Source organism: Hippocampus bargibanti, linkage group LG06 (assembly GCF_051943395.1).
Source record: "Hippocampus bargibanti isolate YZ-2025 linkage group LG06, ASM5194339v1, whole genome shotgun sequence".
NCBI lineage: Eukaryota > Metazoa > Chordata > Actinopteri > Syngnathiformes > Syngnathidae > Hippocampus > Hippocampus bargibanti.
The window spans coordinates 11,559,151-11,585,921 of NC_142739.1; the positions used below are offsets into that span (position 1 = coordinate 11,559,151).

General features: G+C 46.1%; 2 protein-coding genes and 1 pseudogene across 2 annotated transcripts; 1 reads left to right on the plus strand and 2 right to left on the minus strand.

Moving 5' to 3' along the window:
- The first annotated feature begins 575 nt into the window (after positions 1-575).
- On the plus strand, positions 576-7,226 carry LOC148896479 (trypsin-3-like). The gene is made up of 6 exons (XM_088998341.1): positions 576-694; positions 789-809; positions 6,238-6,379; positions 6,458-6,711; positions 6,787-6,923; positions 6,994-7,226. The coding sequence occupies exons 1-6, from the start codon at positions 655-657 to the stop codon at positions 7,141-7,143; spliced, it is 744 nt and encodes a 247-aa protein (XP_088854467.1). The 5' UTR covers positions 576-654; the 3' UTR covers positions 7,144-7,226.
- Positions 2,946-5,725, minus strand: LOC148896480 (uncharacterized; annotated as a pseudogene).
- A 153-nt stretch (positions 7,227-7,379) lies between the features above and the next one.
- LOC148896481 (uncharacterized) lies at positions 7,380-14,420 on the minus strand. Its single transcript, XM_088998292.1, has 2 exons — positions 13,299-14,420; positions 7,380-11,412 (listed from the first exon to the last, which is right to left on the minus strand). The coding sequence occupies exon 2, from the start codon at positions 11,161-11,163 to the stop codon at positions 8,803-8,805; it is 2,361 nt and encodes a 786-aa protein (XP_088854418.1). The 5' UTR covers positions 11,164-11,412; positions 13,299-14,420; the 3' UTR covers positions 7,380-8,802.
- Between the last annotated feature and the right edge of the window lie 12,351 nt (positions 14,421-26,771).

Genomic DNA, 26,771 nt, shown 5'->3' on the forward strand with positions numbered 1-26,771 from the left:
TTTATTATTAACAAACACAAAATGAATTAAATGAATAAATGGAAAAATGAATAATAAATAAACCAGTAATAAACAAATAAAATAATTATAATGATCATAAGGCCGATACAGACGACAGAAAAAAACACAGGAAAACTAATTGTTTTAATAACATTTCAAATGTCTGTATTCACAGTTCTTTAACCTTTAACTTTCTTAACATAAAGAAAATATTGAACATGAACTGTCCTAAATCTCTTGCCTACTTGTTCAGCTCCACCCACAAGTTTCATTCATATCGATCATGCGGGCCGCACTAACATTAATCTTTCATATCAAGGCAGGCCGCAAAATATTATTTCGAGGGCCGCATTTGGCCCCTGGGCCGCGAGTTTGAAACCACTGGCATAAAGTGTTCATTTTTGGTTGAGACAATGAAATGCAGATTTTTGCTTGCTCATGTTATGTAATGTATCTTGGAATTGGAGTGCAGGCGATGCTCTCATTATCAACCTTCCCTGCTGCTGCGTTCCAGGTGTGAGTTCACACACACGTTGAAAAGATAAGGGTATGATAACAACAAAAAAATGGAATCGGTATTAGATCAAACCAAGGCTGCAGGATTTAAAAAGGGGTCAGAACTGAGCACTCACTGAGGCTTAGACAAGCATTAAGATGAAGGCTTACATTCTTCTGGCACTGTTCGCAGTAGCTTGTGAGTATCGATCGAACACCTTACGTGGTGAAGGACTTGTAAAACAGTGAAGCCTACGAAACATAATAATTGGATGTTTCTGGAATCCAATCAGTTGCCGCTCCTATTGACGATGAGGACTGTCGCGCGGCGAGACAGCAAGCAGGTGGAAAATTGATAAAAGTTCTCTCAGACAGATGCAGGAAGGGTATTGTGAGTTTTCTTTATTTGAAGTTGATATCAGTTTTCGGCAGACCCCAGGTAACACTGCTCTCCAGGTTGTCCTTTGTCCCTCTTGTCCCTCCTCGAAGTGACTGGCTCAGTCTAGTTTTAAAGGTGCTTCACCTGAGCTTCTGGCCAATCAGATCCCAGCGGCAATTGGCCATTCCCAGGTGGTTGCAATCACCTTCTCAATCAGTCTCAATCAATTAGTGGTCGCCCAACTCTACTGTTTTGGATGGGGAGAAATGCGCACCTTTCTCCCATCCAAAATCCAGAAAACACATTTAACATTTCTTTTGGCATCATGACATCATTCACACCCTCTCCTCAGAGTTCAGACATTCTTGACAAATAATCAGCTATGACATTTTTCTTACCCTGGCAATGCTCAATGGTGAACTGGTATGGCTGAAGGACAAGACACCACCGCAGTATCCTCGCATTCTGGTGTTGCATGGAGTGCATCCACTTCAGGGCGCGATGGTCAGTCTGTAATCTGAATTCCCGTCCTAGGAGGTAGTAACGGAGTGAGTCAATTGCCCACTTGATGGCTAGGGCCTCCTTCTCAATTGTGGAGTATTTCTTCTCCCTCTCATAGAGTTTCCTACTCAGGAACAGGATGGGTCTCTCTTCTCCAGCACTGCCCTGTACCAGAACTGCGCCGAGACCAACATCCGAAGCATCCACCTGGACTAGAAACTCCTTGGCAAAATCTACACTCTGTAGGACAGGAGCTTGAATGATGAAATATTTCAAGGCCCTAAAAGCTTGGTCACATGCTGCTGTCCATGGTAGAGGTGATTTGATGTTCTTTCTTGTCAGGTCGGTTAAAGGAGCAGCTAATGTAGCAAAGTGTGGAATAAACCGCCTATACCAACCAATCAGCCCAAGAAATGACCTCAATTGCTTCTTGGTCTGGGGAGGTGGTATCTTCTCCACGGCCTTCACTTTCTCCACCTGGGGCTGAATCTTTCCTTTCCCAATCAAATGTCCCAGGTAACGCACCTCTTCTTGTGCCCAGGAGCATTTTTGCTCATTAATTGTAAGTCCAGCCGCTTGTATTTTCCCAAGGACGGTCTTGATGTGCAGGAGATGGTCCTCCCAACCTTCACTGTAGATCACGACGTCATCAAGATAGGCAGCTGAGAAACTGGAACAGTCCTTCAGGATAATATCCATTAATCTTTGAAAGGTCGCTGGTGCTCCATGCAGACCAAATGGTAAAACTGTGTAGTGGAAGAGCCCTAACCCCGGAATCTGAAAAGCTGTGTATTCTTTGCAGGTGGGATCGAGAGGGACCTGCCAGTATCCTTTACACAGATCCAGCGTTGTAATAAATTTCGCTCGCCCCAATCTCTCCAGCAGCTCATCAATACGAGGCATAGGGTAGGAGTCAAAACATGAGACACTATTGAGCTTTCTCATGTCTGAGCAGAATCGTAGTTGAGCGGTGTCCTTTTTAGGTACTAACACTATTGGGTTAGACCACTCACTTTTAGATGGTTCGATGATCCCCATATCAAGCATTGCTCGTACCTCCTGCTTCAGTGGTTCAATCTGCCGCTCCGGAATCCGATATGGCCTCAAACGTACAGGTTTATTTTCTTTGAGCACAATCTTGTGGGTGATGAGATTAGTTCGTCCGGGTTTATCTTTGAATAGGGAAGGAAATGATTCCCTTACCTTTGCTAACTGAATTTGTTGCTTTGGGGTCAGGTGTAACAAGGTCTCTTTAGAATTACCCCATTCCCTCTTGGGTGTCATCACAGCCTCATCCATCTCCTCCTTCTCGGTAACCGAGATTTCTCTGATGAATAGGCTCTGGGAGCTCAATGGTTCCACTTGTTTCTCTGCATACACCTTCAGGAGGTTCACATGTAGAATCTGCTTTTTCTTTTGTCTGTCAGGGCAGAGAATCTCATATGTGACAGGTCCTATTCTCCTTGTCACAGTGTACGGGCCCTGCCACTTTGCCAGTAGCTTACTTGGTCCCGTAGGCAGCAATATTAACACCTTCTGTCCAGGGTGCAAATCTCTCTCTCTGGCGTGTTTATCATACCACACCTTTTGGTTTCGTTGACTCTCCTCCATGTGCTTCTTTGCCATCTCCCTGAAGTTCTCCAACTTGTCCCTCATTTGAAGAATATAGGAGATGACACTGCGTGACGTCGCCTCTCCAGCCACCCAGTTCTCCTTCAGCATGTCCAGGGGTCCACGAACCTGTCTACCATAAAGCAACTCAAAAGGAGAAAAACCAGTTGACGCTTGGGGCACTTCTCGATAAGCAAATAATAGAAAAGGCAGCCATTTGTCCCAGTCTTTACCAGTTTCATGAATGAACTTCCTCAGCATTTGTTTTAATGTCCCATTAAATCTTTCAACCAGACCATCGGTTTCAGGATGGTAAGGAGTGGTTCTTATTCCTTTAACTCCAAGCTGGCTGTATAGGCCTTTCATCAGGTGAGACATAAAGTTTGTACCTTGGTCTGTTAATATCTCTTTAGGTATGCCTGTTCTCGAGAATAACTCAACCAAACATCGGACTACATGTTTCACCTGCATAGAACGTAATGGGTAAACATCTGGGTACCTGGTTGCATAATCACAAATTACAAGAGCATACTTGCATCCTGAGCTACTTTTTGGCAATGGGCCAATAATGTCCATGGCTATCCTGTCATAGGGGACACTCATGATAGGTAATGGCTGTAAGTAGCCCCTATCAGATTTTTTTGCTGGTGCAACCATCTGACAAGTGCCACATTGCCTACAATATTCTTGTACATCTTTATAGAGCCCTGGCCAATAGAATCGCTGACTGACTCTGTCATACGTCTTTGCCTGTCCTAGATGTCCAGCCCAAGGAATAGTGTGTCCTAAATGTAAGATGAGCTGCCTGTAAATGGTAGGGATAACTAATCTAGGTGTTGCAGTGTCAGAGAGATACAATAAGCCGTTTTTTAACATAAACGGGTCTCCGGTGAATTTTCCTAAACACTTTGTGCTATTCACTGGCACCCCATCAACCTCATAAACCTTCTCAAACAGTGATTTCAAAGTTGGATCATTTTTTTGATGATCCTTAAAGTTCTCTGGAATCTGCCACTCTGCTTTAATGCTCGTGCCCTCCATACCAGTTTGCATTGGAATGCTAGAAGGAACGCATCTCCAGTTCTTTTCCTGTCTGCGCTGTCGTCTACTTTTCTTTACCTTGCCTCCTGCTTGGACAAGTGTATCATCAAGATTAGGCAATGGTTCCAAACCTTTTGTTTGAGACCTAGTGACTGCCATACATGTGCAATCCTTCGCAATTTTATGGACAACATTGTCCAATACAGGAAAATCATCCCCCAACACGACATCATAAAATAAATTCTTCAATACGCCAACCTTAAGTATGAAAAATTGGCCATCAATCTCAAAGGTCATTTTGGTGGTGGGATAATCATGACTGTCACCATGAACACAAGTAATATTTACAACTTGATCATAATTGAGCATGTCATTACTGACTAAACTCCCTCTGACTAATGTTTGATTGCTGCCTGTGTCGGCCAGTGCTTTTACCACTTTCCCATTTACCGTAACAGATGTTGTATGTCTATGTTTGCAATAATTTCCATTTGGACAGCTTTCCTGCCCAGCTTTAGGAACTGAACAAAATTCTACGGCTCTGGGTTGGCGTACAGGACACACGGAAGCCTTGTGGCCACGTTGCTGACAATTAAAACAAATAAAGTCACCTCTTGGTTGAAACTTTCCAGACTGTCTCTGAGCCCCATTGTCAGCTTTACCCCAGTCTGCATGTTGAATGGTTTGAGGGCTCTCGTATTTCAGCTTTGCCGATGGTCCCTTTTTCCTGTACGACTCCCGGTGTGCCGCTACGTAGCGCTCAGCCAACTCCGCTGCTTCTTCTCCAGTCTTAGGCTTGTGCTCCTTTACCCAAATGCGGACCTCAGGTTGAAGAACTCTCAGATACTGCTCCAGAATCACGACTTCTCCAATCTGATCCTTGCTGCGGTGATCAGGGCGCATCCACCTCCTGTAAAGTCCTTTCAGTCGATTATAACTTTCTGTGACAGTCTCTCCTGTTGGAACAATCGTACTGCGAAACCTCTGTCGATAGGTTTCTTCAGTAACGTTGTATTTGATTAATACTGCTGCTTTAATGGCTTCGTAGGACTCAGCCTGCTCTTCATCCATGCCAGCATATGCCTCAAGTGCCTTTCCAGTCAGCAAGGTCACTACTCGAGCAGCCCACTCTTTATAATTCCACCCCCAGGTTTTAGCTATTCTTTCAAACCTGACGAAAAAACTTTCTGCATCTTCACCCTCTCTCAGTTCTGGAATTCTCGGTTCAGAAACCATGGGAACTGCAGCTTGTCTTTGATGAGGAAAATGTGGGGGTTGGGCATATGGTAGGTAACCCGACTTGGAGGTTTCTTGTGCCGGAGGAAGGTTTGTTGGTCTGGATGTTCGAGGGTCAGTGTTTTGCGGCTCTGCTTTTTGAGGATAATGTTGACTCGATTGATAATCAAATGTCCATTCTTGCTTGTTGAGGAGCATCTGATTTCTTAATTGGTTGATTTGTTCAATCAACACCCCCTCTCTATCTTTAGAGTGTTGCATGAAAGTTCTGATTTCTTTCACCAATTCCTCATTAAGTTGAGCTCTGGTGGTACTCACTGTCTGAGTCTTAGGCTTCACCACTGGTTCTGGCTCACTCTGCCCAGTTCCAGCCTTGGCTTGGCCAGACGCCTCATGGAAATAAAGAACGGCATCGTCTTGGGGCAACTCAAGCTGCTGGTTTCCTTGATCCTCTTCAGAACTCTCCAGTTCAGTTGGGTTGGCCCGTGCTGCACGTCTTCTTCCTCGTCCCACCTTCTCCATCTCGGCTTCCTTTTATCCTTTCCACTCCAGCAAGGCGTAACGATCCCACCACTGCCACCAATTGTCGCGCGGCGAGACAGCAAGCAGGTGGAAAGTTGGTAAAAGTTCACTCAGCCAGATGCAGGAAGGGTATTGTGAGTTTTCTTTATTTGAAGTTGATATCAGTTTTCGGCAGACCCCAGGTAACACTGCTCTCCAGGTTGTCCTTTGTCCCTCTTCTCCTCCTCGAAGTGACTGGCTCAGTCTAGTTTTAAAGGTGCTTCACCTGAGCTTCTGGCCAATCAGATCCCAGCGGCAATTGGCCATTCCCAGGTGGTTGCAATCACCTTCTCAATCAGTCTCAATCAATTAGTGGTCGCCCAACTCTACTGTTTTGGATGGGGAGAAATGCGCACCTTTCTCCCATCCAAAATCCAGAAAACACATTTAACATTTCTTTTGGCATCATGACAAGGACGATAAGATCGTCGGTGGATACGAGTGCAGAAGGAACTCTGTACCATACCAGGTGTTTTTGAACTCTGGCTACCACTTCTGCGGAGGTTCCCTGATCTCCAGCACATGGGTGGTGTCTGCCGCTCACTGCTACAAGTCGTAAGTGGGAACAAACCCACCATGAAGCTTCTGCGTGAATTTGAACTCGGCATCACCGTCATGTGCGTTTGTGTGCAGCCGCATCCAGGTGCGTCTCGGTGAGCACAACATCGCCGTCAACGAGGGCACGGAGCAGTTCATCAACTCCGCTCGGGTCATCAGACATCCCAGATATAGCAGCCGAAACCTGGACAACGACATCATGCTCATCAAGCTGAGCAAGCCCGCTACCCTGAACAGCTACGTGCGCACCGTGTCCCTGCCCTCCAGCTGCGCCGGCTCGGGCACCCGCTGTCTGATCTCTGGATGGGGCAACATGAGCGGCTCTGGAAGTCAGTTTGAAAAAAAAAACTCAAGGAGGATTGACTTGTTCTTTTACAGGCAGTCACGTGTGTCCTTTCCTCCAGGCAACTACCCTGACCGTCTGAGGTGCCTGGATGCCCCCATCTTGAGCGACAGCAGCTGCAGGAAGTCCTACCCTGGACAGATCACCTCCAACATGTTCTGCGCCGGATTCCTGGAGGGAGGCAAAGACTCTTGCCAGGTACGACTCAGTCTTCAAATGAACTTCTCAAGCGTTTCGTGCTTACATTTGCTATTTGGTATCGGTGCAGGGAGACTCTGGTAGCCCCGTGGTGTGCAACGGCCAGCTTCAGGGTGTCGTGTCCTGGGGTTACGGTTGTGCCCAGAGGAACAAGCCTGGTGTTTATGCTAAGGTCTGCAACTACAACTCCTGGATTCGCAGCACCATGGCATCCAACTAAAGACATTTCTTGTTGGAACATTCATTCCAGAAACCAGTTCAAGTAGAGCAACCTGTTTCAAGAAAAAAAATTGTAAAGCCCTAGCTGCCGTTATTGTGTGTTATTGTGGTGGACTCACATATCACGAACTGTGCCATAATTCAAACGCTTTCGCAACAATAACTGCCATCATTCCTACGAACATTGTAGCCACAGGACACACTTTTGTGCTTAGGTATGTTTCAAGTTTTGTCAGCAAATCTACCCCAAATACCCCAACACCAACAGCACATAAAAAAAGGACATTTATTGACGACAAACAACACCACTATCCATACAACAATTTGGGCCAATGTGAAAAATGTTCCTGCATGAGTCAATCAAGTCAAAATTCAGTCTGAAATTAGCTTCGGGGTAATACGTCTGTGTAAGCTCTCAGTCGTACAGGAGTGGTCCATCGATGAGAAGGTTTCTTCAGCCATCATCTGTACTTCTTTGAAGGTGTCGAATGTTTCGCTTCTTATCCAATAGGCTTCGTCAGCGAACTATTTTTTTTTATTAAAAGGGGAGTAAAAGAAGCTATTTTCATTAAACAGCAAAACCCTTCACTAAATTGCCATGGTGGGGTGAGATTCAATTCGGATCGTTCCTACAACAGACTTCTTAGTCAAAATAGGCTTAGTTATGCTGACGAGGTGATACCAGAGCAAATGGGGCAATCAGGCCAGTTGTAGACCCCATAATCAGGCAGGACAATAGAAGTAATCAGTATAGCCTCAGGGAATAGTCCGCTATATATATCTATATATACATATATATACATATACAGTAAAGTCTCGATATCGGTTATATCGATAGTACTGCTTATTACGATACTATTTCTATGAACGCAAGGAGAAAATTTACATGCTGCAGGATCGGATATATCGATATTGTTTTCCGACTCCCGATATATATATATATATATATATATATATAAAATGATATAATGTGGATTGAATTATTTTCTGACAAACTAGCTGCTTGTCATTAACTCATTCACTACCATTCAATTTATTCGGGAAACATCAAGCACCATTCCAAATTTGCTCGGGTTTTGTTTTTTCATTGGGTGCCGATAAAGTGCTGGCCATGGCCTCTGGCAATGTCTTTCCCTTCCACTTTTCCAGGTTAGTGCTTTGTTCCAGATTCAGCTTTTGATGAAGCGCTATATAAATCAATATGTATGTATTGCATTATGTTTTGGACAGCCACCCTCATTTCAAGCTCATATAACTCCTGACTCATATAATTTAGGAATTAATTCTTTTTTTTCTGATGAAAAAAAAGAGTCTAAGCTTTCCAATGCTGCATTCAATGTTTATGTAGTCCTAAACCTCAATATTCTGTGGGTCCTGGAATTTGACTGAAAATGACAAAAACCCTGGCACTGGAGTAGACACATTTTTGCACGTCTAGCAGTGAATGAGTTAACAAAATCCAAATGTTTTTTTTTGTTTTTACAATTTTTTCTTATATATTCAGGGCTAGAAAAAAGATTTGTGACTTTTTCTGATAGGTACCTGCTCTAAGGTTTTTGATATACATTTGGTGTACTGCAATGCAAAAACGTTTTCCGGTCCACAATTACAACGCTAAGTGGATTAGCTGGTGGGGTCATTGTTTGACTATATTGGGCTATTACACTTGCCCGCGCGCATGTTGTAAATAATGATGATAAAGATCAGACAGCAGAGTATATTCATGACCACACATGACACAAATATAATCTTGCGGAGACCCTTTTGGGGGAGATGAATATCCGTTTGCAGTTCTCGGAGGTGTTTTTTGCTTTTTTAGCACATTGTCATCTTTTCTGGGGCACCTGTATGGTTTCTCGCGCAAGCGTTTGCCTCTGGCATCTTGAGCAGTCTTATCCAAGCCAAAATCCTGCTTTTGGTCAAACGAAGTCCAAGTCAAAAAGTGTGAGTCATTTGAGAGCGAGTCTTGATTTTGAGCACTGCCTTTTGGAACTGATGACGCAAGGGTGTTATTTCCCGATTCGGAGGAGAACGTTACCGGTTGGTTGTTTGTCACTGGATTTAACGTGCTCGTAGACTGTGCAGAAACATCAGACAAAGACTGATCCAAAACCGGGCCGGGGCGTAGGACCTGTTCTGAGGAATGGCAACGTTGGTGACTGAACAACAAATCGAGAGTTTTAAAACGACTTGAGCACAGATCGCAATTGTAAGGCAGGAACACGGTCTTCGGCTTTGAATGAATCCAGAGGAAGCCCGGGTGCTCGCTCATATGATTTTTGTAGGACTGGACAAAACGGAATCCTTTCCCACATAAGGCGCATGTGAAGCGACCGTGTCGTTGCCGGTGGACTCTTTGATGACGCCACAGTTTGGTCCAGTTTGGTAGAGTTTTGCCGCAATAGGAGCAGGTGTAACACTGATGTGGAGCGTGCGTCAGCATGTGGGCCCGGAGTCTGCCAATGTGTCTGAACAGGCGACCACAACTGGGGCAAAAATAACTCCTGGGGTCCGATCGGTTGTCCAGTTTGTTCAATTTGGACACAAAATGTGAAAGAAGACGAGGAGTCCGTTTCAATGGCCGTTGTATCGAGTTGGCATTGTTGCCGATCTTTTGTCTTGAGTTGGCGTTGTTGCGGGTCGTTCGCGACGGTGGTCTTTTGTGTTTTTTTCTTTTGCCGTTTCTGAGTGGGGGCTTTACTTTCTGCTTCAGTGAAATCCGACGCGCCGACACCGCATCCTTGCCAACTGACATGCTCTCTTCCTCACTGACCTCAAGTGAGGAGGCTTTCTTTTCTCTTTGGCACAAATCGCTATGGGCGTTAAACTCGGAGAATACGGCAAACAGTTTGTCACAATGCAAACAACGATGCAGCTTTGTACCGATGTGAGCTTTCATGTGCTTGTTGAACTTCTGCAGGCTGTCCAAAATGTTCTTGCAGATGTGACACGTGTACGTCAGGGAAGGTTTCGCAGCCTCTTGGCCAGGTTCGCTTTCCGGAGGTCTGCACATATGATTTTTTGCATTGCTATAATGACTGAAGGACTTTTTACAGCCGGTACAGTTGTAACGCTTCACCGACCAATGCGTCAGCTCGTGTACGCGGAGAAAATACGACTGGCCGAAGGCTTTGCCGCAAACAGGACATTTGTAAGGCTTCTCCCCTGTGTGGACACGCTCGTGTCTTTTGAGGGTAGATAGAAATTTGAATGACTTGCCGCAAAACTGGCACACTTGTCTTTTGCTCTTTTCAGGGGCAGAAGCTGTCTCAAGACTTACTTCTTCACAGCTATTGTCCACCCTTAAGTCGGAATCTTCTCGGTCTGGTCCTTTAGCGTCGTTGGCCATGGGGCTAAAATATTTCTCATTGGAAAGCATTTGGCAATCTGGACTTACTTGAATGCAGGTATTCATTTCGTGTGTCTTAAGATGGAGACTCAAGTAGGATTTCTTGCTGAATCCTCTTTTGCATTCAGGGCATTCAAAGGGTCGCTCTCCGGTGTGAACGCGTTGATGTACAATGAACTGAGACATAAATTTATATGTACGGCTGCAGATAGCACATTTCAGCAGGATTTTGGACCCTTTTCGGATGTAGATAAGGTTTTGGTCAGCCTCAGTGTTTGTCTCGCCGCAGTCTGTTTTGTGTGGAGTTTCTATTTCTGTTGGGGCAACAATAACGTCACAGCTTTTGTTTTCGTCCAGTGCTGAGAAATGTCCTTCTTCGAGACTTGGCAGTTTTGGTTTTGGATCATCCTCAGAATTTTCAAAAACTGCCATTTGCCCTTCAGTTGGTCTCACTGTTTTGCTTGTAGACCCCAAAGGGACGTTATCGTCTGCTTTGTGAACACAGGCTGTGCACGTTCGAGAGGTCTCCTTATGAGATAAGAGCAGAAGGTCAGTGTTGCGGCTTTTAGCGCAAATTGTCCCTCCTGTTGCAGTGCAAAGGTCTTTGCGTTGAACTGCCAAAAACTTGTCCGAAAAAATGGACATTTTGCCCTGGCGCTTTGAAGGTGTCATTTTGATAGGATGCCTTCTTGTCTTCTTTGCCACTGGTCGTCCATGATTATCTGTTGTCAATTGGCAGAGACTTGCAGGTCCTATTTCAGCCTTTTCATCAATCCCCAACTGCGAAACAGCAGCCTCGTCGGATTTCAGGGTCTCTGATGAGAAAGATGCGGGTGAAGGCTTACATCGATTTGTCAATTTTATTTCCTCCCCGCAGTCGGAATACTGTTTCTCCTCAATGCATTCTGTAGCGCTGGGCACCTGCAGAAGACAATAACACAAGCACATCACCGACATAAAAGTGTTTCATCAGAGCCAGGTTATTCAAAAAAAGCATGCAAATGCAGCCCATATAGTACGTCTGTGTAGGCACTAAGTCGTACAGAAGTGGTCCAGAGGAAAAAGGTTTCTTCAGCCGTCATCTGTACTTCTTGGAAGGTGTCGGACATTTCACTTCTCACCCGAAAGTGTGTGTGTGTGTGTGTGTGTGTATATATATATACACACACACACACACACACACACACACACATGTAACACCCGACTTACAACCGAGTCCCGTTCCGACCAAACGGTCGCAAGTCAAAATGGTTGTAAGTCGAAATACATTCAAAATGTTGAATAGAGACACGGAGACTAAATGACTCGCAAACTTCCCCTTCTGGTGCCATCACACGGTTGATTGCTGTGCTGGAGTGAGATGCTGGCTGGCTGGCCAAAATTGTTGTATGTGTTCCCGACCTGCTAGTGTGCTGCGATGCCAGGCATAGAATTAAAATTTAAAAAATAGGGTCTGGAGGTCGTGGCCGCAAGTACGGGGGGGGGGGTCGTAAGTCAAGCCGGTCGTAAGTCGGATGTTACCTGTGTATATATCCCTAATGGAATAAGGTGGTGGTGCCAGACCTTTACTCTGATAGGTTCCTGCTCTAAGGTTGAGGGGAGGAGTGGACTACTCCCTGAAGCTAATCTGATTGTAGAGTAAGACCTCAACTTTCAAACACCTTAACTTACAAACTTTTCGTCTTACAAACGTCAAATTTATGAAAATTAAACCTTATAATAAGCACTATTTTCATAATGCACACCCACCACGGCTGGCGGAGTGATCTTCGGCGGAAGCAAACGACCGAACAGCACCAGAGGTTAAGTTACCAACAGTGCTTATGGAAGGTGACTCTCCTTCCATAAGCCATCAACGACCATCAAAAAGGTAAATAAAACTTTATTTTACAGCACAGTTTATTTCTTTAATTACAGTCATCATGTAATGCACCTCTCTTTCCAAACAGCAATTCCCTTTGACCTCCAACACTATTACATCAAGCCACAAATGACCATCACAAATGTAAATAAAGTGACTTTATGATACAATGCAGTGTATTTCTTTCATTACAATACAATCGCACATTTATTATACATAGAATAAGGTATGTTGTGTGTAGTTTTAAGGCTTATTTAGTTGAAAAGTATATTTTATGGAAACACGGGAACGGATTATTCCCATTTTAATGGTTTCCTATGGGAATTTTTTTTAGATACACATTTTTCGCCTTACACTCTGTCTGGGAACCAATTAAGTTCGTAAGTTGAGGTCTCACTGTACTTCTTTTGTTCTGTTGATTACGTCTCATGTTATAATGTACCTCTAATGTTCTTCACAACTTTCGCTGACGAAGCTCATCGGATGAGGAGCGAAATGTCCGACACCTTCAAAGAAGTATAGCTGATGGCTGAAGAAACCTTTTCATTGAAAGCCCATATAGTAAGATTTTTTCTTTTTTTTTTGGGGGGGGGGGGGTAGTCACCAGGCTACTGCACTATACAGTAAAGTCTCGTTATATCGATATCGGTTATATCGATAGTACTGCTTATTACGATACTATTTCTATGAACGCAAGGAGAAAATTTACATGCCGCAGGATCGGATATATCGATAGTCCGGTTATATTGCTATTTTTTCCGATTCCCGATAATATCGATATAACGAGACTTTACTTTATATTGCACTCGAGTTGATTACAGTGACCTAGATGTATTGAGTAACAAATATAAATAAATAAGTTATACGTCTGTGTGGAAAGAAGGAACCCAGCAAACATTTGATCGAGTCTTCAATTGAAAATGAAATCTAATTATTAAATACTAACAAGGAGGTGACTTCTTTTTTTGTTACTTTCTGTTGCGTCTCTTGAGGCTAGGAGGCAGGACTCAAGAGACGAGGGAAAGCGGGGGTTCGGATCAGCAGCAAACAGCTGTGGGAACCCAGGTGCGTGATGATGGGAGGGGCCGTCTCCAGGGAGCAGCGGAGGAGATGACAGGAGGGGCGGGGCGCGCCCAGGACGGCGACGAGATGTGACAGTGCCCCCCCTCAACGGACGCCTCTTGGCGGCCCACCAGGTTTGGAAGGGTGAGCCGCATGGAACGCCCGGATGAGAGATGGGTCGAGGATCCAGGCACGTGGGACCCACTGTCGTTCCTCCGGTCCATAGCCCTCCCAGTCGACCAGGTACTGCACTCCTCTGCCCATGCGCCTGGAGTCCAGTATCTCCCGCACGGTGTAGACCGGTCCGTCGGCCAACATCCGGGGGGGAGGTGAGGGGGTGGGCGTGGGGGCTAAGGAGCTGGTTTCCACTGGCTTGAGGAGGGAAACGTGAAAGACGGGGTGGATCCTCATGGTGGGTGGCAGCCGGAGCCTCACCGAGACCGGGCTGAGGATGGCCTCGATGTGGAAGGGACCCGTAAAGCGTGGGCCCAGCTTGGCTGAAGACCCTGCCAGCCGAAGGTCCCTCGTGGACAGCCACACCTCCTGCCCGACCTGGTAGTTGGGTGCCTGTCTCCGATGACGGTCCGCCAACCGCTGGTTCCGGGATGCGGTGCGTGTCAGGGCTTCCCTGGTCTCCTTCCAGACTCGGTGGGCCCGTCTGAGGTGATGTTCAATAGACGGGACCTCCACCTGGCCCTCCTGTGTGGGGAACAAGGGCGGCTGATAGCCACAGGCGGACATAAATGGGGACAGACCTGTGGCTGCGGAGACCAGGGAATTGTGGGCGTACTCCACCCAGGGTAGGTGCAGGGCCCACGACGCCGGGTTGTGGAGGCACACGCACCGGAGGGCCGCCTCCAGGTCCTGGTTCTTCCTCTCCGTTCTGTCCGTTGGTCTGGGGATGGTATCCAGACGACAGGCTCGCCGACGCCCCTAGGGACCGACAGAAACGTTTCCATACCTTGGACACGAACTGCGGTCCCCGGTCCGACACGATGTCGTCGGAATCCCGTGGAGACGGACGACGTGGTTAACCAGGAGTTGAGCCGTCTCGATGGCGGACGGCAACCTGGTTAACGGGACGAAGTGGGCCGACTTGGAGAATCGGTCCACAACGGTGAGGACGACTGTCTTGCCACGGGAGGGGGGGAGGCCTGTCACGAAGTCTACGGAGATGTGGGACCAGGGTGGCACCGGTAGCGGCTGGAGGAGTCCTGCCGGGGGCTGGTGGGAGGCTTTCCCACAAGCACAGGTCGGGCAGGCCTTCACGAAGCTGGTGATGTCCCTCCGGAACCCCGGCCACCAGAACCGTTGGGCGATGAGTTGGATCGTCCTGTCGACCCCCGGGTTGGAGGTGTGCCCCCAGACGAGCACCTCCGTGCGAAGAGGGGGGGGGACGAACAGGCGATCCTTAGGACAGCCCCTGGGCTTGCTGAACTTTTCTCTCAACCTCCCACCTCAGGGCACCCAGGATGCGTTGGGCCGGCAGGATGTTGGTGGTGGTCTCCTCCCTTTCTGCCGGCTCATGGATGCGGGATAGGGCATCGGGCTTGGTGTTCTGTGACCCTGGGCAATAGGTGAGAGAAAAGTTAAACCGGGTGAGGAAGAGTGACCATCGGGCCTGTCTAGAGTTTAGTCTCTTGGCCGACCGGATGGCCGCCAGGTTTTTATGGTCCGTGTAGACGGTGAAGGGGTGTTTCGCTCCCTCAAGCCAGTGTCTCCATTCCTGCAGGGCCAGGACGACCGCCAGAAGTTCTCGGTTGCCGACGTCATAGTTGGCCTCGGCGGGGCTGAGCCGGCGGGAGAAGAAGGCGCATGGGCGTAGTTTCTGGTCCGTGGGAGAGCGCTGGGACAGGACGGCCCCTACCCTGGACTCGGATGCATCAACCTCGAGCGTGAACGGGAGATCCGGGTCGGGATGACGAAGAACAGGGGAATTAGTGAAGGCAAGACGGATGCGGTTGAATGCCCCCTCAGCGTCGGGCGTCCACCTGAAGGGAATCTTGGAGGACGTGAGGTTAGTGAGGGGGAGTGCCTTCTGACTATACCCGCGAATGAAGCGGCGGTAGAAGTTGGCAAACCCCAAAAACCGCTGAAGCTGTTTGCGCGTCTTCGGGATCGGCCATTCCACCACCGCTTTAGTCTTAGTGGAGTCGGCCCTGAGCTGCCCCTGCTCCACGACGAACCCTAGGAAGGACAGAGAGCGGACATGGAACTCGCACTTCTCTGCCTTCACGTAGAGCCGGTTTTGCAGGAGCCGCGCCAGGACCCGTCGGACATGTTGCCGGTGCTCCTCTGCAGAACGAGAGAAAATAAGAATGTCATCCAGATAAACGAAAACAAAAACATTGAGGAAGTCCCTGAGCACATCATTGGTCAAATTCTGGAATACGGCGGGAGCGTTCGTGAGTCCGAACGGCATCACCAGATATTCAAAATGTCCTAACGGTGTTTTAAATGCAGTTTTCCATTCATCCCCCTCCCGGATGCGGACCAAGTGGTACTCACTGTGGAGGTCTAATTTGGAAAAAATGGTAGCGGACTGAAGGGGCGTGAAGGCTGAGTCCATGAGGGGGAGGGGGTATCTGTTTCGGATGGTGATGTCGTTCAGACTCCGGTAGTCGACACACGGACGCAGGGTTCCGTCCTTCTTGTCAATAAAGAAGAACCCTGCGCCCAACGGAGACCGTGACGGCCGGATGAGTCCCGCCGCAAGGGAGGAGTCTATGTAAGTGCTCAGGGCTTCCCGTTCAGGTTGTGATATGTGAAAAAGTCTGGAGTTCGGTAGTGGAGCCCCTGGCTGCAAGTCGATGGCACAGTCATACGGTCGGTGGGGTGGCAGGGATTGGGCGCTGTCCTTGCTGAACACCTCCCGCAGGTCATGGTAGCATTGTGGCACGCCCTTGAGGCAGATGGCCTCGGGCGGGCCAACGCGGGAGGGATCTCGCCCTGCCGTAGCCGACCGTAGGCAGTTGGCGTAGCAGTAGGGGCTCCAGCCCTGAATAGTGGGACCCTCCCAGGAGATGGATGGGTCGTGGGTATTCAGCCAGGGAAGACCCAATACCAACGGCGCATTCCGGGAGGGCATGACTAAAAATTGGCGGTGCACAACGTGGTTCCCCGCTACCCGGAGTTTAAGCGGGGCCGTGATGTGCGTGACTCGTGCTAACAGTCCTCCGTCCAGGTCTACGATCTCCTTGGGGGGCAGGAGGTCGATAAGCTGGCAGCCCAATGAGTCTGCCAACTCGGGATCGATAATGCACCCGTCGGCCCCCGAGTCCACTAGTGCCCCCACGGTTTGGGAGCTGGAAGGCCCAGTTAATTCACTTTCCAGCTCCAATCGCGTTACGGGGGTAGGGGGTCTTGCCTCCCGCGGTCGCCGTGGTCGCTTCTTCGACTGGGACTTACATGTGCCGGAGGTCTTTGGTTGGGGGCCTTGGGTGCGGCGAGCCCCGGGATCGATGCGGTCGCTCCCCCCACCAATCAGCATGGGTTCGGGGGAACCCTCCCGACGTCGCACGCGCTCGCTGCCGGGGTTGGTTGTCCTCGACCGGCTTCGTGGCTCAACGGGCCGCCGACCGCTCGGCTCCCTCCGTCGCTCCCGGAGGCGGTGATCTAGGCCGATGACAATGTCGACCAAGTCGTCGAAAGTGGTGCCAGAGTCGCGTGTTGCCAGTTCGTCTTTGAGATCGGAGTTAAGACCGCGACGAAACACCCCCCTCAACGCTCGGTCGGTGTAGCCGCTGCCAGCGGCCTGAATCCGGAAGGCGACGGAGTACTCCGCAGCCGAGCGGGACCCCTGGATGCAGTCGAGGAGTCTTCCTTCTACCTCGACTTCCGTGACCGGATGGTGGAATACCCGGCGAATCTCTGCCACGAAGTCCGGGTAGGAGGTGCACAGCTCCGGTCGAGACTCCCGGATGGCCAGCACCCACGTCTCGGCGTCTCCCCTGAGCAGGCTGGTGATGAAAGCTACCTTAGCCTCATCGCTGACGTAGGCATGCGGCTGTTGTTCAAACACGAGCGCGCATTGCATAAGGAATTGTGCGCAACGCCCGGTTTCGCCTGCGTAGCGAGAAGGGTTGGGTAGCGGGAGCGGGTGCCCACGCGCGGACGGGGAGGACCGAGTTGTGAGGGCTGCCAGACGCGCCTCGACCGTCTCGAATCGTTGAGACAGCGAGGTGGTGATCTGGCGGAGTTCCGCGATGGCTTGCGCCATCTGGCTCGAACGCTCCGCTTGCATGGAGAGGGCGGTGAGGAATCTGTCTTCGCCGGCGGGATCCATAGGTGGTCGGAGTATTATGTTGCGTCTCTTGAGGCGAGGAGGCAGGACTCAAGAGAGGAGGGAAAGCGGGGGTTCGGATCCAAAGTACACGGCGAGACAGATACTTGTGAATCAAGAAAAGTCTTTACTGTGAGCATGTGCACAAACAAAACAAATGGCGATGAGTGAGGGAAAAAGAATGCAGACCTGACGGAAGGGAGGTCGCGAGGTTAGCTTTCTGAATACTCCGACGGAGACTGTATGGCGCGATCGGTAGATATAGTCAGAAGGCACAATCAAGGGAATGACAAAGAGCTGTGGGAACCCAGGTGCGTGATGATGGGAGGGGCCGTCTCCAGGGAGCAGCGGAGGAGATGACAAGAGGGGCGGGGCGCGCCCAGGACGGCGACGAGATGTGACACTTTGCTCGTCTTTTTTTAATAATATTCATGCATTATGTGCAAAGTACCTGGTTTTAATTGATTAGTTATACAACTGAAGCCAGAGATGCGAGATGGGTCCAGTTTTTCCAAGCAGAGTATTTTTTAAGCCTAAGCAGTGGTTTGACCTCTGCTGGTACCCTCCCCTTTCATAAGGATGTTAATGCTGAAAATGTGAGAAATATATGTTATTGATATTGTCCTTCGTCAATTCAACTTATATAAAATATTTCTAAACAAGACCAGTGTTAAGAAATGCATCAATAGCAATAACCTTTTTCAAATTCAAAGAAAATCATATACAGTGATACCTCGGTTTACGAACCCATTGGCTTACAAACTTTTCGGTTTACGAACATTAAATTTATGACAATTTTACCTTGGCATACGAACTTTTTTCGGGATACACACAGCGCTGCCTCAATGAGTGATGTGTCGTTCGCGAACGAGCTCGCTCTTCTCACAACAAAATGGCAGCCGACTGTTTTTGTCCTCTATTCCCTGCCCCCAGTCTTCGGTTAAAGCCATGTGATTGGTCAAGAACGCAGTAGTGAGGGTGGTGGCGTTTACAGATAGAGAGAGTTGTTCTCCAAAAAGAAAATGGCTGCAGACTTGTTTTGTCCTCTAAACCCGCCCCCCAGTCTTCGGTCAAAGCCACGTGATTGGTCAAGAATGCAGCAGTGAGGGAGGCAGGCAGACGACAGTGAGTTTCAACTTTGAAAGATCAAAGGCAGTGTCGACTGCAAGGTTAAAATATCCGATCAATCAGGCTTCATAAACAACCCGCACAAGCCATCTGTACACTTGATGCATAAAGCTATCAACCCAGCTAAACAGAACACAATCACAGGGAAAGAACCTACAATGGATCATTCCTCAAGATGGTGAAATAATAAGGTTACGTTACTCATCAAGTGTTTAATGCTGAGGAAACCGGCCACTCCATTCCATCAAGCTATCAACGACCATCACAAAGGTAAATAAAACTACTTTATTATATAGTACAGTTTATTTCTTTAATTATACAGTGAGACCTCAACTTACGAACGCCTTATAATACGAACTTTTCAACATACGAACGTCAAATTTATGAAAATTAAGCCTCATAATAAGAACTATTTTCATCTTACACACTTCGGCGGAATTGTGTATACATAAATACATAATCTTCTGCGGAAGAACACCAAAGCACACGACCGTCGGCTCTGGCGGAGTGATCTTCGGCAACCGAACAGCGCTCCAGCCGCCGCTACTTTGCACACACCCTCTCATTGAATGCACACGTTGATTGCCTCCTTGCAGCTTTTTGCTTATAATTTTACGATTATGACACCGAAAAAAAAAAACCACCACAGGCTCGTGTTCAGCCCAAGAAGAAACAAAATAAAATCAACGTCGCTGAGAAGAAGGAGATAATTGAAAAACACGAACGAGGTGTGCGTTTGTGTGATTTAGCGGCAGAGCGCGGCTATGCTAAGTCCAACATCGCTGCCATCCTTCGCAACAAAGAAGCCATCAAAGGTGCGTCTGTTGCAAAAGGTGTTTCCATGCTCTCAAAGCAACGGTCTCGGGCAATCGAAGAAGTTGAAAAACTTCTGTTAATTTGGATTCACGAAAAGCAGCTACCCGGCGACAGCGTGAGTAAAGCTATTTTATGCGAGAAAGCACATGTAATTCACGCCGATATCGCTATGCGCCAACCTGGACGTTCGGCGCTTATTGAGGATTTTAAAGCCAGTAACGGATGGTTCGAGAACATCTGAGGGCAAGGAGGAGAAGGCAATGTTGGCAAAGTGGAATGATGTGCAGGCTTTTACCGAACAGTTCCATCCAGAAAAGACTCGCTATGACAATCATCAACATGATGAACGATAATGTGATGCCTCAGCTTCGTAAGACCTTACAAGTCAGAAAGCAACAGGTGTCAATTAAGAGGTTTTTAATCAGCAAAAAGGATGAGGAGTCTCCAAAGAAGCAAAGAGAAGCCACACCAGAGGTTAAGTTACCAACAGTCCTTGAGTCTCCTTCCATAAGCCATCAATGACCATCAAAAAGGTAAATACAACTTTATTTTACAGCACAGTTTATTTCTTTAATTATAGTCCTCATGTAATGTGCTTCTCTTTCCAAACAGCAAGTCCCTTTGACCTTCGACCTCCAACGCCATTCCATCAAGTCATCAATGACCATCACAAATGTAAATAAAGTGACTTTATGGTACAATGCAGTGTATTTCTTTAATTACAATACCATAGCACATAGGATAAAGTAGGTCGTGTGTAGTTTTAAGGCTTATTTAGTTGAAAAGTATATTTTATGGAAACCCGGGAACGGATTATTCCCATTTTAATGGTTTCCTATGGGAATTTTTTTTTGAGATACACACTTTTCGCCTTACACACTCTGTCTGGGAACCAATTAAGTTTGTAAGTTGAGGTCTCACTGTAATACCAAGAGTGGCTGCCTTTCCAGCAGCTCCTGTGTTTTGCTTTTCTACTTTCATTTCTTTCATAACTTTGCTGCTGTGAAATGTAAATGTCTCCACTGCGAGACTAATAAAGGCAAATCCGATCCGATCCGAATACCATAGCACATTTATTCTACATAAAATAAGGAATATTTTGTGTAGTTTTAAGGCTTAGAAAATTAGAAAGTAAAATTAAGCAAAATTACGTTTTATGGGGACCTGGAAACGGATTATTCTCATTTTAATGGTTTCCTATGGGAAATTAATTTTTGGGATACACACTTTTCACCTTACACTCACTGTCTGGGAACCAATTAAGTTCGTAAGCCAAGGTATCACTGTAATCAATATGAAGATTACTTATGAATTTACAGGCCATTATTTGCGGTTCTCATAGTTGCGGGATCAATTCACAATTAGTTCATCTCAGTAACCCTGTAATTGAATGGCGACCAGTCAAAGAACTGGGAATGGGGAAAGGTGTGAGAGTGATGGATGAATCAAGGGGTACATGTGTATTTGTGCTTCTAACTAGCTACCTCTTTGCAGTCTGCCGGTGGATGAAAGGAACTACAAGGATTCGATGTCACAGCATTGAATTCAGATACTGTATGCCGGTTGGTCCGCCTTCTGCTGATGGAAATTTTATTCCCCATGTCAGGAGTCTGTGGAATGAACGGGGATTACAACTCTTAGAACTCAAAAAATATAGAAGGATGTTGAAGTTCAACTTTTAAGCGGAGTAACGCAACAAAAAGTGTGCCAAATTATAACATTGTTCCATCATTCTCAAAAGATCTGCTTATTAAGTGTCTCTGAAAGGTTACCCTCGAGCGTGCGGGTATGTTTGGAGTATTTTTAACCTCCCAATCTGCTTGGCAAACGATATGGGAAGAAAAGTGTAAACGTTAAGCAACGTCAACGTTTCTTTTTTGAGAATACTTGTCTGTGTGTGTTTAATATCAAAGTCCATGGAGTCAGAGACTTCATGATTTTGAAACAGAATGATAGCCAGTGGGAAGGCGACATTTAAAGGCCAACCGACACCATTTTTTTGTTTCCTAACTGACATCAGAAAAACGTTTTATAGCATCTAAAATACCCAAAACACGCCGGCTGATATTTTTAGTCAAATGCAAAACACCAATAAAAATGACTTCAGGTGTCCCAAAACTACTCCAAAATGACCTTGGAAATGGTGAGTTTCAGAAGGTCCCGCCCCCTTGTTCATGACGTCACGCCAGGACGTCTTGCCTTGCTCTAGAGTCAAAACAATGGCTTCAGATTCGGAGAAGATGCTTTCTTGTTACTCATCCAGTTATGAATATGATTCAAATATTTCTGAGGAGGAAAGCATAAATGTTTGCAATCCATTAAAGAAGTCCTTCCGTATCAATTTGATCAAATAGTAGTCTTGGTGCAACACACAACGATTCACCATCGCGTTATGTGTTTTCCTTATAATTTCGCCATACACACGGAACAACACGATGTTTTCAGACCAAACAAAGTACCCAAAATGCATTCGGTGTCGCTTTCTCGGTCAGGGGCGTTCCTGATGTGACGTCACTTCAGGAATCGTCACCAACTCGAAAACAAGACTTCCTGAATATTCAGTGCGAGTTTTAAAACGTAAAATATAGCTATATGCGGAGGAATATTTGTAAAATACGCTCAGTAGAAGTCATTTGAATTAATTTTACAAATTATGGACACAACTTGTCCAGAGGCGTCGGTTGTCCTTTAAAGGGTGATATCTGAGCAATGGAGTGAGCTCAAAAGAAGTCAATTTCTTTACAAGGTGAAGAAAAATAGACATGGCATATTGTAAAGAAAATGTTTGGCGTCCCTTTTAAAGTACACTGAATCATCTTAAAGACCATGTCAAGTAAATTCAGAGATATGTTTCTAAATACATCACACCTGTTCGAAGATCATTGTTGAAAACAAGCAGATAGATGCAATATTTGATTCACAGGTGACAATTGAGCAAGGCCCACATTTGACGGAAAAACAATAAACAAAGGCTTGTTTTTTCATGATCTCTGATTTTTTTTTTCTTTCGAGTATTTTTTTTCATCATTAAAATGTAGTGGGGTTGTTTACACTGCTCTGCGGTGTCAAGTTGAAGGCATTATTTTCCATTGTAACTTTTAAGTAAAAGAACCTCAAGGATGTACATTTGGGAGGAAATGTAGGGGCGGGGTGGGTCTCTGAAGCTGCGCAAATGAAATTGTAATGAAGTTGGGATGTTGTGTTAAATCCATAAGCATAAGTGACATCCCTTTTACACCTTATATATACACAAGGACGATGTCTGGGTGGTTTTTTTTCTAGCCTTTAGCCTTAGCCTGGAACCACAGGGAACACTGTTGATTTGATGAAAGTGTAGAAAAACATGATTGACACCCCCCACTCCCAAAGCAACATGGCCAACCTAAACTACGTCAAAGTTTGATCATCTCCATGCCATGCTGACTCAAAGCTATTTGAAATGCAAAAGAAGGTCCAACATAGTAATGGCGGGATATTGCTTTAATACGAGGTATTATTATTAGTCACATACAATTTTTGAATTTTGTGAAATACTTCATTTTCTGTATTTATGTGTTTTTCTGCCATAATATTCAAAATTAAAAGGACAGAAATATTTTTGTGTGCGGTGAACTTGGCTGTCTGCTCACCCATTCCATGTTTTGTTCATTGTTTTGTCTATCCTCCCATTCACTTTCTGATTCGCTTATCTTCACAAGGGTTGCCGGCGTGATGGAGCCTCTCTCGGCTTGGCAGTAGGTTAGGGACACCCTGAAATGGTTGCCAGCCAATCGCATGGCAGACAGAGATGAACAACCATCTGCACTCACATTCCAGGGACAATTTTGAGTGTTCAATAATCCTGCCATGCATGTTTCAGGAAAGCGAGAGGATGGATGGCAACCAATTCAGGGTGTCCCCCACCTAATGCTCAATGACAGCTAGGATAGGCTTCAGCACCCCCCACAACCCTCATGGGGATGAAGCGGACTGGATGATGAATGTATTGATTTTTCACATTATCTATTCATTTGAAAGGCACGTGAAGTGGTGTTCTCACTCACTGTTTATATCTTCACTCCCTTGCTATTCACAACTTGTTCCACAAATTGGGGGAAAATCTCTCACCCAAAAAAAAGAGGCACAAAATGGCGACCTCCAGTGGCGACCTCCAGTGGCCACCTCCGCTTCCACAGGCTGATAAATTCCTTATATGGTGCTTGGACACCCTCTTCTGGCTTTCTGGCGGCTTTTGGGTGCAACACGAGGTCCCCAGACCAAACAAGTACAGCAAAATACATTGACGTGATGGAAAGACCGCTACAATGCGTCTTTTTTACGGTCAAAAGGCGGTCCTTTAGTGACGTCACGTACGGACTCGTCACCAACTCAAAAACAAGACTTCCTGAATATTCAGCGCGAGTCATAAAACGTAAAATCTAGCTATATGCGGTGGAATATTTGTAAAATACGCTCAGTAGAAGTCATTTGAAGCCATTTTACACATTATGGACACAACTTGTCCGGAGACGTCGGTTGTCCTTTAAATGCACTAATATTAAAACATACCAGTTTTTGGGACAGTGTTGTGCTTGCTCTGATAGAGAGGCGTTTGCGTTGCATGAAGCGGTAACACCAAGAAGGTCCTCCTGCAAAGCCGTTTATATTCATCTCATTGGCAACGACCTGGGCGTGGAGACGCAACTGCATCGTTGACAAACCTCTCCCAGCAGCACGTTGTTCAAGCACCCATGCGTGAACTCGTTCCTCCAACTGCGGCCACCTAGCTTTTCGCCCGCGATTAGCTTTTTTTGTTTTCTTCATTTCAGTCAGCGTAACCTCTGCTTTTTGCCAGTCCCTTACAAGTTTTTCGCTCACTCCAAACTTTCTTTCTGCTGCTCGATTGCCGTTTTCGGCTGCATATTTCACTATCTGCAGCTTGTAAGCTGCAGAATATGACTTTCTTTTCGGTGCCATTTTTATTCAGCCCTCCTCAGTTGTGTTTATAAATAACAGGTGTTACAGAAAGATCTGACCCTCCAGAAACCGCGACCGCAGGGACGACAGATTCTGACGGGTCACAGATTTCCCTGTAACACCTGTTATAGAAATGTGTAGGCTACTGTCTCTGCGCTCACAGATTTTGACGCATATATAAATCGCACCTCCGACCAAACTATGAAAACAACTGCGATTTATAATCCGAAAAATATGGTAACAAAATACGTAGATTTGCCTCAGTAACCCAATGTTACAGCATCACATTGAGCCTGTGATATTGGTAGGGCAGCCCCGCCCATAAAGATTCATTTCTGTTATTTTAAAATCTGAAATTAATTTGTACTGACATGGCGTTTGTTGTGTCCTTCAGAGTTTTGAATGGCGCTTAAAAATGTAATGTATTATGATTATTATAATACCGTAGGCTAGGTTGCTAGCTCATTACCAACAACAGTCACAGACGCGTGAACGACAGTACGGTATCGAGTCCAATTATACTCTTCAATATCTGGTTGCCAATATTGCGTAGTGAGGATAATTTTTATTTCAAAAATAGTTAAAGTGCTTGCCTGGGTGGGTGAGTCAATACTGGTCCCCTGGTGCCCATGCACTGACGACTTGATCAGCTAGCTAGCACTGGCTAGCACGAAGCTATAAGCAGCACCGTGGCTCCGTGGCTGTTTTTAAAACTTCTCCTCCATCAATTATTGGACTTTGTAAACCTGTCCTGACTTTTGTATCTTTCAGAACCTCCGAGTAGTCATGACTGAAGTGGGTCAGTGTGGTAGTGGCGGAAAAATACCCATTATAGACCACCAGTCGGCTCGCGTGCACCAAGTGTGCCCTTTAGGCGCCGTTGGAATTTTCGTTACCACCTGCAGTGGAAGTCGAAACAAAACAACGATTGTCATACAACCGACGTACACCGAATATGCTGCTTTCAAACAGTTAAATTATATCCGCAGGTCCATATATTCTCGTAAAACAGCCTGATTGGAGGTTCCACGTTCTTTTGGCTCTCCGAAGGCTGGAAGCAGTCATTTGAATTGCAGTCGAATACGAGTTGTACACGAGTTGGTTATTAATTTTAGGCATATGTTATCAAACCTCAACTGAGCATAAAATAGCTTGATTGTCTTGATTATTGTTTGAATTGTTCCCATGAAAAATTCATGAAACTGCAATGTTCCTCAACTCTTATTCCCCCAGCCTTTTTGCACACCTGACGTGTGTGTGATGTCTTTCTGTATATATACAGCGAAGCAAAAAAATGTGAATACATGACAGCACCATGATTCAAAGTACTGTACTGTATAGTATTCGTAATGCTATACAGTTAATTTAGCCCCAAATTTGGTTGCGCACAATGAAAGCAGGATTGATGTTTGTATCGTTGTTCGCCATTCATATGTCGCGGATGCTAATTTGCAAACTTTTAATTAGCATATCTCAATTGGCTATCGTGTACTGAATGACTGACTGTCTTTGTGTTGTCATATTTTTTTTTTTACTTTGTTACTTCCGGGTTGAGTGAACGCTGGCGCGTGTGGCTGCCGCTGCTCTCCCGCAGAAAAAAATGTGACTGTAAAGTGTCCTTGAGAGTTTTGAAAGGCGCTTATAAATGACATGCATTATTATTATTATTATTATTATTGACCAGAGTTGAGCCTTGTTGGCAAACGATGACCTCTGCTGGATAAATGACTAAAATGACTGAAGGGACGGAAACTGGAAATCTAAGGATTTATTTTTGCTTGATGGGACTTGATCTCAATTTTAAGTGCCAGAACTGTCGGCCGTATATTTAGCGCATTTGTAGAATAGCTAGTGCAACTCTTTTTATTAAACAACAGAATACCTCAAACTGCATTCCACTATGCTTTGTAGACACTGTAGCAAAGTGAGTCACATTTCTTGTGAGGCAAAATTGTCTTGAACGTGTGCAGGTTGTGAGGGACATACAATTCCACTAGTTAAAATTTAGACGTCTTGTAAACATAACACAGATGTCAACTAGGTTTATCTCACCACTTTTGTCCCAACAATTAAATACTAATATGCCAAAAACGACCACTTATGTGTGTTTAAGTAGTGTGTTGGAGTGATGGGGCTTTGACGAGTGGGGATGGAGCAAATTAGAATGGACCTCAA

What these genes read in the sequence shown, in the direction of transcription:
- LOC148896479 (XM_088998341.1), top strand. Translation starts at nt 655, where the DNA reads ATGAAGGCTTACATTCTTCTGGCACTGTTCGCAGTAGCTT. An exon ending in GGCACTGTTCGCAGTAGCTT is followed by an intron (nt 695 to 788) that starts GTGAGTATCGAT and finishes GAATCCAATCAG; the next exon opens with TTGCCGCTCCTATTGACGAT. An exon ending in GCCGCTCACTGCTACAAGTC is followed by an intron (nt 6,380 to 6,457) that starts GTAAGTGGGAAC and finishes GTTTGTGTGCAG; the next exon opens with CCGCATCCAGGTGCGTCTCG.
- LOC148896481 (XM_088998292.1), bottom strand. Translation starts at nt 11,163, where the DNA reads ATGACACCTTCAAAGCGCCAGGGCAAAATGTCCATTTTTTCGGACAAG.